The sequence below is a fragment of the Rasamsonia byssochlamydoides genome, assembly GCF_041956645.1.
Source record: "Rasamsonia byssochlamydoides strain NRRL 3658 unplaced genomic scaffold VTN77scaffold_5, whole genome shotgun sequence".
Classification (NCBI taxonomy): domain Eukaryota; kingdom Fungi; phylum Ascomycota; class Eurotiomycetes; order Eurotiales; family Trichocomaceae; genus Rasamsonia; species Rasamsonia byssochlamydoides.
The window spans coordinates 588,122-605,923 of NW_027192388.1; the positions used below are offsets into that span (position 1 = coordinate 588,122).

At 49.6% G+C, this 17,802-nt stretch overlaps 6 protein-coding genes across 6 annotated transcripts; 3 read left to right on the plus strand and 3 right to left on the minus strand.

Moving 5' to 3' along the window:
- Nucleotides 1-1,742: 1,742 nt before the first annotated feature.
- VTN77DRAFT_6565 (uncharacterized protein) lies at nt 1,743-2,515 on the minus strand (the record flags this gene model as incomplete). The annotated part of the gene is made up of 3 exons (XM_069422857.1): nt 1,743-1,826; nt 2,172-2,277; nt 2,361-2,515. The coding sequence occupies 3 exons, from the start codon at nt 2,513-2,515 to the stop codon at nt 1,743-1,745; spliced, it is 345 nt and encodes a 114-aa protein (XP_069281475.1).
- A 548-nt stretch (nt 2,516-3,063) lies between these two features.
- VTN77DRAFT_6566 (uncharacterized protein) lies at nt 3,064-8,993 on the minus strand (the record flags this gene model as incomplete). The annotated part of the gene is made up of 7 exons (XM_069422858.1): nt 3,064-4,296; nt 4,350-5,821; nt 5,875-6,110; nt 6,171-8,452; nt 8,520-8,669; nt 8,724-8,845; nt 8,903-8,993. 7 exons carry the CDS (start codon nt 8,991-8,993, stop codon nt 3,064-3,066), a joined length of 5,586 nt encoding a protein of 1,861 aa, XP_069281476.1.
- Nucleotides 8,994-9,402: 409 nt separating this feature from the next.
- Nucleotides 9,403-11,626, plus strand: VTN77DRAFT_6567 (uncharacterized protein; the record flags this gene model as incomplete). The annotated part of the gene is made up of 5 exons (XM_069422859.1): nt 9,403-10,021; nt 10,075-10,937; nt 10,997-11,178; nt 11,260-11,494; nt 11,618-11,626. The coding sequence occupies 5 exons, from the start codon at nt 9,403-9,405 to the stop codon at nt 11,624-11,626; spliced, it is 1,908 nt and encodes a 635-aa protein (XP_069281477.1).
- Nucleotides 11,627-11,949: 323 nt separating this feature from the next.
- VTN77DRAFT_6568 (uncharacterized protein) lies at nt 11,950-13,269 on the minus strand (the record flags this gene model as incomplete). Its single annotated transcript, XM_069422860.1, has 1 exon — nt 11,950-13,269. The coding sequence occupies one exon, from the start codon at nt 13,267-13,269 to the stop codon at nt 11,950-11,952; it is 1,320 nt and encodes a 439-aa protein (XP_069281478.1).
- An 883-nt stretch (nt 13,270-14,152) lies between these two features.
- VTN77DRAFT_6569 (uncharacterized protein) lies at nt 14,153-15,816 on the plus strand (the record flags this gene model as incomplete). The annotated part of the gene is made up of 8 exons (XM_069422861.1): nt 14,153-14,370; nt 14,435-14,568; nt 14,629-14,901; nt 14,985-14,993; nt 15,045-15,231; nt 15,315-15,435; nt 15,494-15,649; nt 15,718-15,816. The coding sequence occupies 8 exons, from the start codon at nt 14,153-14,155 to the stop codon at nt 15,814-15,816; spliced, it is 1,197 nt and encodes a 398-aa protein (XP_069281479.1).
- A 611-nt stretch (nt 15,817-16,427) lies between these two features.
- VTN77DRAFT_6570 (uncharacterized protein) lies at nt 16,428-17,495 on the plus strand (the record flags this gene model as incomplete). Its single annotated transcript, XM_069422863.1, has 1 exon — nt 16,428-17,495. One exon carries the CDS (start codon nt 16,428-16,430, stop codon nt 17,493-17,495), a length of 1,068 nt encoding a protein of 355 aa, XP_069281480.1.
- Between the last annotated feature and the right edge of the window lie 307 nt (nt 17,496-17,802).

Genomic DNA, 17,802 nt, shown 5'->3' on the forward strand with positions numbered 1-17,802 from the left:
GGGGGCGGAGGGGATGTACGACCGTAGCAGGGGGTCGTTGTCCCACTCTGTTTTGATTAGGCCTTTGGGATAGGGCTCCTCTTGGTCTTGCTCTTGCTCCTGTTCCTGCTTCTGTTCCTGCTCCTTCTCTTGCGATTTCTCCTTCGCAGCTGGTGTTGTCGGCGTGGCAGCAGCAGCGCGAGCAGGAGTAGGAGTAGACGGTGGCAAAGACTTCCGCTGTTGCTTGCGAGCCTGCTCCGGTTTTGAAACGACAGGCGTTGCGCTTCGTCGCGATGCTGTCTTGGTCAGCCTCGTCGCTGTAGCAGCATTCTGCGCTTGCGCCAGAGCGGCTTCCTCGTCATCTAGGTAGTTGCGGAATGTCTTTTGCGACTGCAGGATGCGGCGAACGTTGGGGGTTGTTTTGCCTCGGGAAACTGGAAGACATCAGTCAGTAAATCACAAAAAATAGTATCCGACAACAGACGACGGATGGATACACACCTCGCCCCGCCCCATCCTTCAGCGCATCCTTATCCTTCTTCGCCGGAATCGGAATCTGCACATCGCGATGATTCTCGCGATCCAGCTCCGCCAGATGCCGGATGATGGCAGTAGCCTGTCTCGACGTCAGGTCTGTCCGGCCGCCAGGCTCGCGGATTCCTCTTTTCCGCCCCGTCGTGGGCTTGATGACTGCTTGGGAGGGGTCGAAGTTCGTGCTCGTGCTCGTGCTCGTATCGGGGACGTATGTCCACCCGGGGGTGGCGTGGGATGAGGTGTTGAGGACTTCGACGAGAGGCATGTTGAGAGCGAGCGATCAGCGAGCTCGATGAGATTTATCTTCTTTTTTCTCCGAATGCAAACAAAACGAAGGTTATCGTGAGCTCGTAATGAGGGGCATGGAAATTAAGCTTGATGTTTCAATGTGAAAGGTGATGCGGAGATTCTGGAACCAGCGCGGAACACCTTCGAGATCCCATGGCAGTTTGCAGTGTTTGCAGTGAATCACATGCTCACCATCTACGTGAACTCCTCCAATTCTATTAACAACAACTACTATATTTACATATGTATATCACATTGCGTGGTCATAGAAGATCAAGAAGGATTCTGTATCAGCTACCTTTTCAATTGCTAGTCGAGATACGTTGGTTTACAGTCCTATGCTGCAAGACTCATCTCCATATACTCCGTACACTATATGCTATAAGAGACAAGAACTCCGCCATGTTCTCATAATATCAACAAGCCTATTGATTTTTTTTTTGTAGTAGCATTAACCGGAAAGCTACGAAGATATGTACAGCGTAATCCTGAAGTCAATATCACCAGATAGCCCCATCCGTTTAGATCGGACACATCCAACAAGCGACGTTTGGTAGGAAAGAAATAGAAGCATGTTGGCTTCATTTTAGTGCTGCTGTTCACAGTCAAGGAAAAGTCAAGACAATCCTTGCAAGGTGTACTCCGTACGGAAACCCTGGCAAACATAATGAATGGAGTCCCAGAAAAAAAAAAGATAAGACAGAGAATGAAGATGAAGAACAACTGGTCGAATGACGAGAAATTCATGCATAAATCTTTTTAGTAAAGCAGATAACAAACACTGGTATACTCGCTAGCGCCCAGAAACAAAAAGAAGGAAAAAAAATAATGAAACCAACAAAAGAAATAGACGCGCAGGGAACATGATACCTCAATTGCATCTACAGCCTACAGCATATCAAGACTGACTGACTTCTGATTTCAACCACCATCATTCACATTCATTTCTTTTTCTGAAGCTCATCTATCTTCGTCTCCAGCTCAGAAATGTACCCATTGAGTCGTTGCGATGCAGCTTGTAGGGCCTGGAAAAAAAGAAAGAAAAATGCGGAAAACGGCGTCCCCCGACCGAACGAAGGAAGGGGGCGCCAATCCAGGTTTGTTGTCAGCGTTGTCGTCCTTGATCTGAAGGGATGTGTCGCCATAGAAAAGAAAGAAAGAAAGAAAGAAAGAGAAAGGAAAAAAAAGAAGCGAGAAGCCAACCAAACAAGGGTATGAACGGGGGGAAAGCCGTGATTTAAGAAGATGCGGCTCTGGATTCAATCGAAGGTCGACAATTGCACATAAATAAACACAGCAGCAAAAGACATGAAATTTCCAGGGCAATGAGGGAATTAGTCAATCAAATATGTACAGTAAGGTTCACCTACGTAAATATCCTCCGTCAACATCTCATTCGACACCCTATACTCCTCAAGAATATAGTAATACACCGCCACGCCGGCAGTGACGGAACCGAGGAGAAAGCCAAACAAACTGTAGCAGCAAACAAACAAACAAACATTAATACATCAGCTATCGAAATTATATTGACGGGCAGGATGGGATGCAAGACTAACCCTCCTCTAAACGCACCCACGGGCTTCCGTGGAGGCAGCACCGTGCTGGCTGTGCTGACGTTGTTTCGTACAGAAGCTGATGTCGAGAATGGGCGTGTGACACGTGTGGAGATGGCTGCGGTTCGCAGGAGCGGAACGACCGTTTGGCGAATCATGGCTGTAGCAATTGTAATAAATAATAATGATATCGAATTGTTCGATTAGAAGCAGAGCAGGAGACAGGTGACAAAAGAAATTCAAATGGAAGGGAATAAACTGCCCCACGATGTCCCCTTATTTCGCCGATTGCGGGATGAATGGAATGACGAACGGGGTGCTCTGGAGATGTCAGATGTCACCCGATCGATCACATCGATTGTCGGACAGAGGCGGAGGCTTGGCGGGGAAGTGTATCCAGAACGGGTAATATTAACTATTCGCAACTCTTGAGTACGGCAGAAAATAAATGCTTTCAGCGCAGCAAAACGACATATCTTAGGGAAAAAGGGCATAGAGAATTTAATGTGGAAATTTACTGTATATTCGCTTTTGTGTTAGCATTCCTGAAATGCGTACCAACGTAACAGAAAGAGGCTAGTTTAGACCTTGAATGAGACTAACAATAAAATATATATATCACCGGGTATCTACTATCTGAATTTCTCAGGATTTATCTACTACTCTAACAGTTGCAAAAAAGCCCGCTCAATAGAAGTCCGCTCGATCAACTCGCCATCGTACTCTCATTGAAAAGATCGGCCAGCAGGTCATCTCTGCAAGCCTCCACGTCCGGAACGCCCATGCTGTACGTGCTTTCAAAGGCGTAAATGCTGAGACGGTCAAAGAAAGGCTTCAGCACGCGATCGACGATCTCATCCTTGGCAGTCTCGCGGATGCGGTCCGAGAACAACCACGGCCGCTTGACCCCTTGCGTATCGTTCTGCTCTCCTTGTATGGGCGATGTCGAATCCCGAGACCCTAAGCTTTGAGATACCTCGTCTGCGAGAGCGACTGGTTCCCACCGTCCAGGGGGATAGATCGCATCGATCGTATCTGTCACGAAGAGCCATTCTTGCAACTGGAAATCGTCGGGAGCCATCAGGAGGAGCGTGTCGAGAAGCTTGCACGCTTGTAACATGGAATAAGGGTTGTAGAGCTCGGACTGTTGATGCTGAGGGACGGCACAGATGGCCTCCTGTAGCTCCGTATTGATCAAAGGCCAGAAAGGCGCCAGATTTGTCGTAGACGTCTTCAACACGAGAGCTCGGAGAACCATAAAGATTTCCGCCCTCGTCACCGATGACGGCGAAGATACATTCGTGGCTGTAAGAAGATCTTCCAGCTTCTGGAGAAGACCCGAAAGCTCGGCAGCAAAATGGTCGTCGTCAGCAGAGAGGATAAGGAGAGCGATCCTTCGTAGATTTAGCTGCGCTTTACGATCGGCCTCCAGCCTCGCAGCCGAGGCACCAACACCAAACATGATTCCAGCAGAGGTGGGAGGTGTGAGACGGGACAGCAGTTCAGGCAATCGATCCTTATCCACTAGGACCCACTGCCGAAGGAGACTCATCCAGCCATCCTTGACGAGATCGATCTGCGAGCCGAAGAATCGAGCGTCGTTGAAAGCATCGCTGATATCTTTCTTCCACAGCTTAGACGCTGCCGAAATTTTGGACATCTGCTGCAACAGAGCCAACAGATTCTTGTTGACATTGTTGGGGAAGAGACGCGAGCGAAACAACGGTCCTATCACGTTAGTGGAGATACTGGTCATAGCATTGCTGATTCGGTCAGACTCGCCAAGGGTCGTAATAAATGCTGGCAGTGACGCAGCCAAAATGCTAAGCATATCATCGGGTCCTGCATGAGACGTCGATGTGCTCTCCAAGCCGGAATCCTGGGACAAGCCTAATGGCTTGCTCGTGAAGATAGCGGCAAGAAGACGCAGTAGTAAATCCTGCCAAACATCAGTACCAGCAAAAGAGACAGTGAAAAGGGGGAAGTACATACACCAAGTTCCTTTCTCATTCGGCGGTCCTCACCAAAGTTCGTATTCTCCATCTTCGCTCCAAGAATCGCGGCGAATTCAACGAGACGCGGCAAGATTTGCCGATGCGGGAACGGATTTGCAAGGACATCCTTCAGAAAGGTGGTACAGTCGGACCAAATCTCGTCGAGCACGTCGTCATCGAGCGACCTGGCATAAGTCACCAAGAACGCCGCCAACTCGGATTCCGAAATGTTGGATGCCATCGCGGATTTACGATTTGGATCCAACGCTGAAGGATTTGTCCGGCTGTATATGGCATTGAATATTGCTGGAATTGTGATTTTCGGCCGAGCTCCGTCCAGAGTATGAAGGAGGTTGAAGATATGAACTGCCGTGCCCGTCTCGACAGGGCTGGATTTGCTCCACATTTCCACCAGCGTTTCGAGGCATTCAAGCGCTTCGGCAGTGAATAGGTGTTCAAGTAAACGGCGCGACCGATTCCTCATTCTTAATAAAGTATATTGGAAAGAAGCCGCAGATTCCGAGTCTAGGGATGCTCCGCCCTTGCTAATGGCACCCCAGGACCAAATCGAGAAACACAATCGAACGGCGTCTTGGAAGCAAAGAAGAACTGTTAATCTGTTATTTGCAGAGTTGCGTCCTGGCATCCCCTCGGAGTTAAAAACACCGGATACCATGTTCCCAAAGAATCCTTGGGGCTGGTCAGGACTCCTGACGGACGACGCATTCGCTTCGTCAACGCGCAGACGCTCATGAGCGGTAGCGATGCACGTTTCAAGTCCTGTCAACAGAGCGATGGTGACATATTCGGAGCGATCCTTCGACCAATTCTCTGTTTTCTTGAATACTTCCTGAAGATTGTTGAACGAAGCCCGGATCTCCTTGCAGAAGCATTCCACGAGCTTGAGGAGGATCTGGAATATGGACCCGGCGTATAGAGGCATGCTTTCACAAAGCAATAGTATCCACTTGTCTAACGCATCCCGTGAGTTTGGGGAGCTGATACCCTTAAGAAGGCAGTCCAAAAGTTTCGGGGGAGGTTGGGGTACGGGAGGTGTCTGCTGTACTTTATCTACCTTGTCTGTGCTCAGCGACAGTAATGAAGTGCTCATGATAGTGTCACGAGAGCCAGCACGCCGATGTTTCGAGTTAGCAGGCGGTGGAGGTTGAAAAGCCTGTGCAAATCGGATTTTCAGCGCGACAAGAAGGGTATCGATGACGGTACTTTGCACAATGTGGCTTCCCTGATCTAGTACCACTGACAATTTCTCTATGAGCGTGTTGTGAACATCGGACTCAACAATTCGCTCGGAACCGATTCCCATCAAAAGTTGTCGCAGCACCAGCAGTGCCGTTTGCTGCAACGCCGCTTCTTCCGAGTTCAGTTTTGTCGTAGGCCCCGGCCCGGAATTAAGCACTGCAAGCGCAATATCGGCGACTGCGGTTTGAAAAGTTCTCTGCGCCACGGTATCTGTGAAAAGAAAATGAGCCTGAGAACAACCACATCATCCAAAAGAGGCTTACCATCAGAAGTCGAGGCATCCCGGGGCTTTTCGACTGGTGAAACTGGGTGAGAAACGAGCGTGACCCATCCATTATGCGAGAGTGAGGAAAGGATTCTAGACAACGTCTGCAAGAGATATTGGCACTCTCTAAGATCATCCGGGGAAACAGAACCGTAGCTTCTGTCTGTTTGTCCACGTTCCGCAGTTCCACGCGCCAAAAGCCCTTCGAGTTTTGAGATCACGATATACAAGACCCTTTACCGTCATTAGTAAGGCACGCCATACACAGCATTTAAAGGAATGGCGTCGACTTACTTCTGGATAGACGGCAGATCTTGAATCCAATCACGCGCACTTTGTGAAGCCTCACTGACATCTTGTGAAAGCAAGTCCAGAACGATAAAAAGAGGGCGTTCGAGCAACGATGTTTGATACAAGAACCGATCTTGCCCTGATGTCTTCCCGTTCAAAGCCTGCTCTTCAGCTATACGCATCGTGGAAGAGTCGTAGGTCCAGTGATGGCTATGGTTCCACAGGACAAAGAATTTCTCCGCATTTTCCACGTTGGAAACGTAGTGAGATCCGGATGACATGGGTTCCATCATTAACGAGGTTATGGCAGCTTCGACAAGGTGATCCGACCATGAAACCGAGTGTAACAGCCACAGACAACGGACCGCCTCGACGTGGAATTTTGGGCTTCTCGAGGACAAGAAGGCCCATAGATGCCGCACAAGGACAGGTATCAGATCGTTCAATTGTTCATAGGTAACGTAATGACCAGGGGTATGGACGGTGTAGAGAGTCGTTGCTACCGAGGTTATCGATGAAACGACTGAAAATGTCGACGTATTCAGTTCACCTTCATTGGAACTTATACTGTCGTGGAAGGCCTTATAGAGAGCACCGTCTCGAAGAATCCCAGACTTTGGGATCTTCTTCAGCAGAGCTATAAGGAGATTCAAGGCTTCTTTGACGGACAAAATGTTATTCGTAACTCCCAAGGCTGACATCGATAACTGTTGAGCTTCGCGCAGAATAAGCTCACCGATGGCTCTTGGTGTAAATGGAAGAGGAGGAAGATCAAGGCTCTCCTTGCTTTGGTCGTAGAAATGATGAACCTTCCTCAGGACTTCCGCTCCGTCAAGTTCCATCGGGTAAGATTGAGTGGCTGGCTTTTCTGCAGCGGCCTTCCTAGTGAAAGCTCGTTCTGGCAGTAACCCGACCAAGAGATTCAGAAGCTTGATCAACTGCTGGACTGCAGCTTTTCTCGAACTTGGACTCAATTGAGATTCCTTGGTTTCTGATATTATTTCGCCCGTCTTGACGAGGATCGATAAGACCAACAGGGGAACATGTATCAGCAGCATCTCTTCCTCCCGCACATTGAAATTGGCAATTATGAAGTAGGCAAGCTTCAAGTCGTTCAGTTTCTTCTCGAAACTGGCGTCGATACCATCAAGACTCAGGTCTACCAGGTAAAGAAGCTCGGAAAAGATGAGGCTGCTTTCCACGCCGTCAAAAAAAGCGCTTGCACTCCTAAACACTTCGTCAAATTGACTTTTCGATGCTACACATTCATAAGATTGGACACTTCGCATAATGGGCAGAAAGACGGCAGGGACGACGAATCCGCCCACCTCCCAGCGGTCCATCAGGGAAAGCGAGATACGAAGAGGCCGGCTTCTTTCAGACGGGACTGTGGATTCCCGATTGATCATTTTGAGAATACCACGCACCAGGGGATCCAATCCAAATTTGCTGAAGTATTGGGACTGGGAATGGTCCTGGCCATCGGCTGCAGGCATATTTGATTTGTCGGCTGTTGATTTTGGTGATTCCGGGGGCGGTTGTTCGATTGTTACGCTGGCCGGTTCTGGACCCAGAAACCATGCCCAGAGTCTTCTGTTCAGACTCATGTCTCTCCGTGTGACGACCCCGGCAGCAGCTATCACCAACTTCTCAAAATCATCTCTCGTGATTTTCGATTGCAAAATCGGGGAGTGCAGTGGGAGGTGTGTCACCAATAAATCGAGGAAATTCCGTTGAACGAGAAGTTGGTCATCAGCTAAGCCAGTCGCAAAACAACGAATGAGCAGACCAGGTTCAGGTGAAATAACGGAATTAGCGACAGCCATAGAGTCCGTTGGAATCTCTTGACCGTCCTCCTTCTCTGACCATGCATCCTTGACATCTGTGATTCCAAGTTTCGGCAGGTAACGATTCAGGTACGCTAATACACCCAGCCGCCTGCTGGGATTTGTTATTGAAGCGAGGAACAGACATTGCCAAAAGTATTGCCCACCACTGTCTTCGTCCACGCTAGGTCTCCGCGTATCCATTTGGCTCGCGACATCGCGAAACTTATTGATGATACGAAGAGTCTGTTCAAAATCGTCACTCGTTTCCTCCTCCAGACCTGGGAGCAGTGCTAGGATGATAGCTTTCAAAGCGGGACGGATAGCCGCGGGCTCTATCTCTGGGAGGTAGGTTTCAATCAGCGATAGGAAGAGTGGTCGCACAGACAAAGAGGCGAAAGTCAGAGTGGGCGCGACTCCGGGAAAGTATAGGAGTAGGTCCTGAGAAAGACCTTCTGGCTAATCCAAGATAGTTATCACGTCAGCGATGACACAAGTAGATCCGAACGTAGAATCGTAGAGATACCTTAATCAAGGAGAAGATATATGTGTACACCTCCAAAGCCTTCTGGTGCACTCCTGAGGGAAGAGATGGATTCAAGCATTGTGCGAGTCTTTTCGCGACGAGCGTCTTGTGCGGGACTACTGGGAGCTCAGGAGGATGGGATTGAAGGGCCTAGGGATCAAATTGTCAATTATCATCATTCATTGATCCACCAGGCATCCATACCTTGAGGAGGCGACTGAGGAAAGAGATGTAATCGGCCCATTCTTGCAATGCGGTGTCGAACAACGACAGCGCTCGTTCAACGGTGGAAGCATACCGGCGATAGTTTTTGTCCTTTTTTAAAGCTTATAGAATTGTCCCAAGTCAATCCCTATCCTATCCTAATTTCCAATAAGACTAACCTTCATTTCCTCGAATGCGTGAACGAGGCAGAGAGCTGTCGGAGCTTGCGGGGGAGGTGGCCCTGGGAAAGCCGCCCGGATCAAGGCTCATGATGCAAGTGTCGCGACTTGATAGAGATTGCGGCTAACCTGCACGTCATCGTAATTCCGACATATGGATCGATCTGCCTGAAAGTATGGGGTTGTTGAGCGCAAAGGGAATGAAATGTATGGACAAGGCCACGCATGCAACTCGGGCGATGAGCTACTCCGCAGTGACCGCCTGAAGCTCCGACTTCAATAAATTAAGCTGTAACCCGCCTTCCCGCGACGTCAACGCAACCCCGCGAGGAACTATCCTCGACTCTACGCAAAACGGTAGTGATCCATTCGATATCATGTTGGAGAGGTACAGAGCGTGTTTGATATATGCGACACAAGGCCATTGACTGGTGTCCAAGCAATAGTCGCATGATTAAGTATTGACCGCCTCATTGTCTATGGCCTCAATATGATGAAGAATGGATGCTCGGGAAAACGAGCCCTCAACTGCAGCGCACGAGCAGGGAAATGACATTGGCAATGCCTGCGAAGGCCAGCAAGTATCCCAGGTGCCAGGATCCATCACGAGGAGCCGCAGCGGGAGCTCTGGAGGAATACGGCCGCCTCTCCCGCCTCGACCTGGGACTCTCAATGAGAACAACAATCCGCTCACCAACTCTCCTCAAACCCCACGGCCCTCGACAAGGCCGAATTTACAATCGCAGGCGACTACAGCATTGTCCTTGAAGGACATCAGCAGTCAGACTAATTCGGATGGCTCCAAAGAGGTCCTTTTTTCCAGCATTGGCCGTACCCTCCTAGGCAGAGGATTAAAAGCCAAGGCCAGTCTGAGCCAGTTGACAAGTACTAGGGGGAGTGAAGCGGGCGATGCTGCCAGCATCAGAAGTTTCATGCCCAATGCAGAGGGAAGTGAAGAAGACAGCATCTTTGGCGATTTCATCGCGGATGCCAACCACGAGCAGATGGGGAAGATAGAGGTCCTCAGTCTTCCAGAGTTTCCTGAGGATGACGGGGAGGACGACTTTGTTAAGGAGTTTGAGCCCATTGGCGAGTTGGCAGAAGACGGTCGTAATGAGGGTTCGTACTGTAGACGCAGCTTGCTGAAGATCTGCGCTGACAAGCATCTATAGAATTGCTTCTGGAGCGATGGAAGGCAAAGCGCAAACACTATCTGATTCTCTCCGCTGCTGGCAAGCCAATATATACGAGACATGGCGACGGTGGTTTAATATCAAGCTACATCGGTATCATTCAGACAATCATTTCCTTCTATCAGGATTCAGACGACCCGTTGAAGAGCTTTACCGCTGGCGACACGAAGTTTGTGATCTTAACAAAAGGTCCGCTATATCTCGTCGCTATCAGCCGGATCTGGGAGAGCGATAATCATATTAGGCTACAGCTCGATGCGCTGTATATGCAGATCCTGTCGACTCTGACTCTTCCAACACTGACACGTCTTTTTTCGGTTCGGCCATCCACCGATTTGAAGCGACCTTTGCAGGGTACAGAGACGCTGCTCTCATCTTTAGCCGATTCTTTCACCAAGGGCTCACCGTTTACCCTTCTTTCGGCGCTGGAGTGCCTCAAAATCCGTAAGTCGCATCGACAGGCTATCAACAATGCTCTTTTGAAGACGAGAGTGGACAGCCTGCTTTACGGCTTGGTTGCCGCGGGAGGCCGGCTCGTGAGCGTGATCCGCCCGAAGAAGCACTCATTGCACCCTGGCGACCTGCAACTGTTGTTCAACATGATATTCGAAGCAGATGGCGTGAAGGCCGGTGGTGGGGAGAGTTGGATTCCTGTCTGCCTCCCTGGATTTAATAGTTCAGGGTATCTGTACATGTATGTCAGTTTCCTCGATCTCCGTGGTGATGCTGGCAGCACCACGGACGACAGTCCCTCGAAGGACGAGTCAGTCGCGATTATCTTGATTAGCGCAGAGAAGGAGAGCTTTTTCCAGATGCAAGAGATGCGAAATGCGTTGGTTGAGGTATGCCACCTCTTGAATTATGATTCTCGAGGAGAGGTTCGATTACTAACTGTCTGCAGCAAATGGAGAAAAACGGGAGTATCAAGATCATCAAGGAAGCTATTGACAAAGGTCGACCTTCTCCGACAGACATTGTCCCCGGAACAGTCCTGCGTCATTTCATCTACAAATCCAAGACGCACGTCCAGTTTGTCATGTCCAGCTACGAGCCAGATTTTTCAACCATCGCACGACGTCGAAGGTGAGCATGGCCAAGGATTCCTTCCTTTTCATTCTCAACTTTCATCATTCTCTTCTAACCCAGAGACATTTTTTTTTTCAGACTGATATCAACCTACAACGCGCTCCACGACAGCGTCCATGCCCGAACCACATACGTAAAGGTGCACTACAGCGTCTCCCGCTCAGCCAGCTCCTTTGCATGGGTGACGCCCATCTTCGAATTCTACTGCGTCGCGGGGCCGAACACGAACCGGAACGCGCTCTCGCAGAGCGCGCACAAGATCGTCCGATGGGTGCAGCAGGAGGAGGAGAGATTGTTCATTATTGGTGGGGCGGTATGTTTGTCCATCTCCATCTATCAGTTTGACTTACTCGAATTGAGTCGAAATCGAATCGAATCGAGTCGTTTCGGGCTTTTAGAAAGAAAAAACAGGGTTTGCTGACTGACTTGTTGATAGGTTTTCTGATTCTGATGAAGGGCTGAAAACTGCATCAAACGATGCTTTCTTTCTGGGCTGTTCTGCGAATGGCTCTTTTTCGTTGTCTATTAATCTATATATAATAGAGACGAGCGAGCTCAAAGACCTTTTTGTTTTCCTTAAAATACTAGATTTCTCTAGGCTAGGCCATCCATTATCTACTTAATCTACGTGTATTGTCATTGTCATTCATTGCCATTGTCCCACCGTGACGATATGACCATGCATGCAAAATTCTAGAGATAGCAAGAACAGAGAAGAGTGTGAGAAGATTCCGTAAATTAAATCAACAAATCTATCTCTATATATGTCTATATCTTAACCTCCACCTCAGCCGCCTTTCTAAGTCTATTCATCACAGCTGCTGCAAGGTCCCCCTCATTATCGGGGATTCCCTCGATGTAGATGATGTCGACGTTCAATGCGTCCAGGGTGCGGAGGGCAGCAAATAGCCCGCGCGCGATGGAGTCGGTGTTTGCTCCGAGGGAGAGGTCGTATACTGTCTTCGTTTTGTCTTTGTCGATCGTGAGTTTGAATGAGAGTGGGGTGAGGGCGGCGGACTCTGCAACGTCTTGTTTTACACTCTCCTTTTGAGGAGAGGATAGTTCTTGCTTGTGCGCATGGGAGAGCTGCTCCTCCGTGGCTAATCCTAGTCCAGGAATCCAATGTCTGGTCCGGACGATGCCGATGCTGTGCAGGCCAGTAGCAGGATTCTTGAGGTCATCCCGCACACACTGCGCAATTGATGCCAGATTTGAACCCGGCTCAAAAAGGACTACCCGTGCCTTGGGCGAATAGTGCCTATACTTCATCCCCGGTGCTCGCGGAACTTCCCCCGCGTGCAATGAGCCGTCACGGTATCCTATTTTCACGTTCTCCCAGCCTGGGCAAGAACGCAACTCCTCAATCCCGATCCCACCAGGTCTGAGCACAGCGGGAGGATCCGACAACCCGTCCACGACAGTGCTCTCCACTCCCACGCCACAAGGCCCGCCATCAAGGATAAGATCGATCCGACCTTGAAGGTCATGGTACACGTGTTGTGCGGTCGTTGGGGACGGTTTCGTCGAGGCGTTTGCAGAGGGAGCAGCAAGCGGTCTGTCCGCAACGTGAATGAGGAGGCGCGCAAAATCCGACGCTGGCATCCGGACGCCAAAGGTGGTCAAATTCGCCGTGACTTCCTTGGCGAGAATAGAGTCTGGAGGATTGGGGAGGAGGATCGTTAAAGGACCGGGCCAGAATCGCTCTATCAGGGGCTGATAAATGGGCGGGATTAAGTTGGGTTCAGTGGTCGCTGCACCGTTTGCTTGTTTCGGGTTCAATAGCCGGTGGATCATGTCAAGAGAGTCGACGTGGACAATCAATGGATTATCTGACGGTCTCTGTTTCGCTTTATATATCCCCTGCACGGCAGAACTCCGTGTCGCATCTGCCCCAAGCCCGTATACCGTCTCCGTTGGAAATCCCACCGGTATATCGCTGGTCCGCAACGCCTCGGCGGCTTCAGCAACAGCGGCCGCTTCCGGACTCCCTCGACTGCTTTCAGTCGCCCACCATTCTGCAATGGACTGGTTGTCAGGAGCTTTCCTCAGTCGGTGGACAGGCAGGATACGCGTTGACCGGGCCGCCATGGTCGCGAAGCAGCGGTTGAAGATGCGCCGATAGCGGCCTGCAACGGGGGCAAACGAGGACCGCAAACTCGCGACTATGGTGAGCCGTGAGGCCCACAAAGTGCCTTGTCGAGCCAAACCCTGATTAAGCCTGTAAAGATAACCTGACTGCGGTTGATGCGAGCTTATGCGGAGTCAGGGCAGCGATAAAATTTGCGACAGACGCGGGGAAGACTATATGGCGGGGATGGTAAGAACCAACGAAAGACCAATCTGGTATGTAACCCCAACAGTCTGGCCGAAATATTCAGTTTATCGTCTTTTCGGAGAATTGTTCACGGGGATACGAGAGTCACGATGTGGGGAATGAGGTCAGAGCGGAAATTTCCATAATTTGGGTCGATTTACTGTAATCTTATCGGAGATGGTGCTATGCCCGAATTATCGATGACGTCGGAACCCCAGTTTCCAGATCAGATCAGATTATCAATCCACAACTCCATCCATTATACACATACTAGGATACAGATCTACATCTCGATGACTGTCTATTTGCGTCAAACAAAAAGAATTAATTTCGGGTCTGATTCAAGGCCCAACAGATGGTTGCTGCCTCGAATCCTGAAGCTCCTATAAACGAGCTCAGCTAAAATTAACCCCTTGTCGTGAGTCACGATTCACTGTATTATTAATTGATTAATTACCCCGCGTCCGCGCAGCGGAGGAGTTCGTCAATAGAGCAGAGTAGGGCTTGAGCCTGTCAGCCTCGGGTATAGTTTAACCTAGGTAGTTAGGTGCAAATATATATCTAAACTGAACGTCCTGTCGACAATCATAACGGACATGCACTATCTGCAGAAAATCAATAGCATTAGCCTATTCTCTATCTCAATCCATGGCAAATATGGCTCTACAATTTGGTACTGTTCCTTCAGGAGCAAAACATGCCCCCACTCCGTTCACCATCTCCGTAGGAGATGAACAGATCAAAGAGATGCAGACTCTGGTGAGGCTCTCGAAGATCGCGCCTCAAACGTACGAAGGACTACAGCAGGACCGTAAATACGGGATCACCACCGAATGGCTTTCTTCCGCCAAGGAGCAATGGAAGGAGTTTGACTGGTACATACCTTCCTTACGGCTGGGGCCCACGTGGATAAAATTCACAGCTGATGCTGCAAACCAGGAGAGCTGTTGAGACGCGAATAAACAGTTTCCCTCAGTTTACGTATGAAATTGAGGGGCTGAAAATTCACTTTGTGGCCCTGTTCTCTGAGAAAACCGACGCCGTGCCTGTTGTTCTCCTCCATGGGTGGCCGGGTAATTCTCCCAACTTACTTCTGTCGTCTCTTGCTGATGTACGTTTCCCCTGGACTATAGGACATTTTCTCGAGTTTCTGCCTCTTTTATCACTGTTCCGCGACAAGTATGACCCCAGCACCTTGCCATACCATTTCGTCGTCCCGTCGCTCCCCGGCTACACATTCTCGTCAGGCCCGCCACTTGATAAGAATTTCCGTACCGCGGATGTCGCGCGGGTTATCAACCAGTTGATGATCAATCTGGGGTTTGAAAGCGGTTATGTGGCACAAGGTGGTGATATTGGCTCCAGAATTGGTCGAGTATTGGCAGTGGATTACGAGTCCTGCAAAGGCACGTACTTTCCCAGGAACAGACTTCATCTTGTTCCTTCTTTTCTGGACTTTCAATGCTAATGATGACTTTGATACCAACAGCGGTACATTGTATGTGAACGTCTGCCTCTGTTGTCTTTGTATTGAAGCTGATCACCCAAGTGAACTTCTGCCCGACGAAGAAGCCACCCAACGTATCGGACGCCTCCCTTTCAGATATCGAACAACAAGGCCTAGCTCGAATGCAATGGTTCACCTCTCATGGCGCAGCCTACAGTATGGAGCACGGCACTCGACCAAGCACGATTGGCCATGTCGTCTCGACCAATCCAGTCGCATTGCTAGCTTGGTACGTCGAAAGAACCGAAGACTGAAGGAGTTCGAAACGCCGTCTTCATCTTTGACTGCTTGCTGACCAAGTTGACTTTGCAGGATTGGAGAAAAGTTCCTCGACTGGGTCGATGATCCTCTCCCATTAGAGACCATCTTGGAATCTGTGTCGTTGTACTGGCTCACAGAGACGTTTCCCAGAGCAATCTATCCCTACCGCGAGGTATGTGCTGTCTTTCAGATATCCCTTCTTTCTTTCTCTGTAGTAACGCTGTTTTCAGAATTTCCCACCCCCTGAAGTGCCTGCCACCATGGACCCGAGATGGTATATCCGCAAGCCGTTTGGTTTCTCCTACTTCCCGAAGGAGTTGCTGCCAGCGCCCAGATCTTGGGTCGAAACGACGGGGAATCTGATCTTCTGGAGACAACATGAGAAGGTTTGTAGATCTTCTTCTTTTTTTTTTTCTCATTTTCCTCTTGCTGATTTTGATGACTTCATTTCTAGGGCGGTCATTTTGCTGCGCTGGAACGGCCTCAGGACTTGGCGGAGGATCTAGTAGCTTTTGTCCACCAGGTTTGGCCGGGGATCTCGCAGCAGGTGTAGGGCATGGGACACGAAACATAATTGTCTATTAGGACCAATTTGGATTCATGTCAAGATTCACCAGCGTGTGGAACAAGAGAATTCAATAACATATACTGTTTAAGAGTAAATAAATTTGGATCATCTGTACGAATGTACTGCGCAATTCCGTTACCAGCTGTCAAAACAATTGTAAGGATAATGCGCCTTGGGTTTGATATCTTTTTAGAGCCATCGACAATGATAACTTGATAATTCTGCTGTGACATTAAAGTCAACAAGTGACGTCGCTTGCCGGAGCTAACCGAGAGGATCTCTATCGGAACTCCCCGACGGAGGAGCTGAACCAAACAGCCTTGAATTCTGCACTGCAGTCTTCGGCGGGGCTGTCAGCTCCTTACCCCTGCTGAACCAAAGAAAGTCCTTTCTTCGTTGCAGACCCAGGGGACGATACGTATCTGATAACGAGGATCCACAGGCATGGGAGCCTTGTCTGTGGAGCATATAAAGATTGACACCTGAGGGACTGCAGAGTAGAAGTCCCGATTCATTTGCGTTGGTTAAGTTTAAATAATATTCCCCTTCTGTCATTCTTTTTTATCCGTTTCTGTTGCTATTTTTCTCTGCAAATAATGTGTCAAAGTCCCCTGCACGAATTCTTGCAGCGTCTGCCCAAATGTGAGCATCATGTCCATCTTGAAGGCTGCCTGACTCCCAAGCTGGTCTTTGAGCTGGCAGCCCGCAACTCGGTGAAGCTTCCAGATCCTGAACAGCGTCCGGAGTATGCGTCGCCAGAGGCGCTCAGTGAGCGCTACAAGCACTTCACCTCGTTGGATGATTTTCTGAGCTTCTATTTCATTGGCATGTCGGTCCTCCGAAAGCAATCAGACTTCGAGGATCTGGCGTGGGAATATTTCCAGCATGCGCACGCCGACGGCGTCCATCATGCAGAGGTCTTCTTTGACTCGCAGGAACATGTCAACCGCGGTGTGCCGTATGATACTGTCGTGTCAGGCTTCACTGCTGCATGCCGGCGAGCGGAACGGGAGTTTGGCATGACGACGAGGCTGATCCTGTGCTTTGTGAAGCATCTTCCCGTGGACGATGCCCAGCGGGTCTTCACCCAGGCTTTGGAGCGAGGGGACTTTGAGTCTGGGGTTGTTCATGGCATTGGCTGTTCGTCTTCCGAGGTTGGTCCTCCCAAGGACATGTTTCGAGACATATATGCATCAGCACAATCGATGGGGATCCGGAGGACGGCTCATGCTGGCGAGGAAGGAGATCCTTCCTATATCGGTGCGGCGTTAGACACCTATAAAGTCCAACGAATCGACCACGGAGTCACGCTGATCGATGATCCTCGCTTGATGGCGCGCGTCGCGATGGACGAGATTCTACTGACTGTCTGCCCGGTGTCAAATGTGAAACTATGCTGCTTCGACAGCGTCGCACAGGTGCCAATCCGAAAATTCTTGGATGCAGGCGTCAAGTTCTCCATAAACAGTGATGACCCTGCTTACTTTGGAGGATTTATACTGGACAACTATTGCGCAGTCCAAGAATCCTTCAACTTGTCCATCGAAGAGTGGAGAACCATTGCGGAGAACAGCATCAGAGGCAGTTGGGTAGACGAGGCGCGAAAATCAGAGCTGCTACAGCTGGTAGACGATAATATCAGACGATATCAAGCGACTGTCTAGATCGACCATTGCGTTTTCTGAAGGCGAGCGAGAGTGGATCGCCAATTGATCTTCCTGCAGAATCGAGCATTTCACCATATAATTTCTCGAATCAGGACCTTGAGGATATCTACGATAGCTCACGAACTCCATATCCCTATGACCTGCTGTTTCTCATGTCAACAGATACATAAAGACACAAAGGCACCAGCAATCGTTCATACATGAATGAGGATATTAGCAAACGCGTCCCCACATTTGTACGTAGTATGTGAACCTTACAATCGAGGAAAGCTGAAAACAAACAAAAACAGTGAGCGTAAATTGG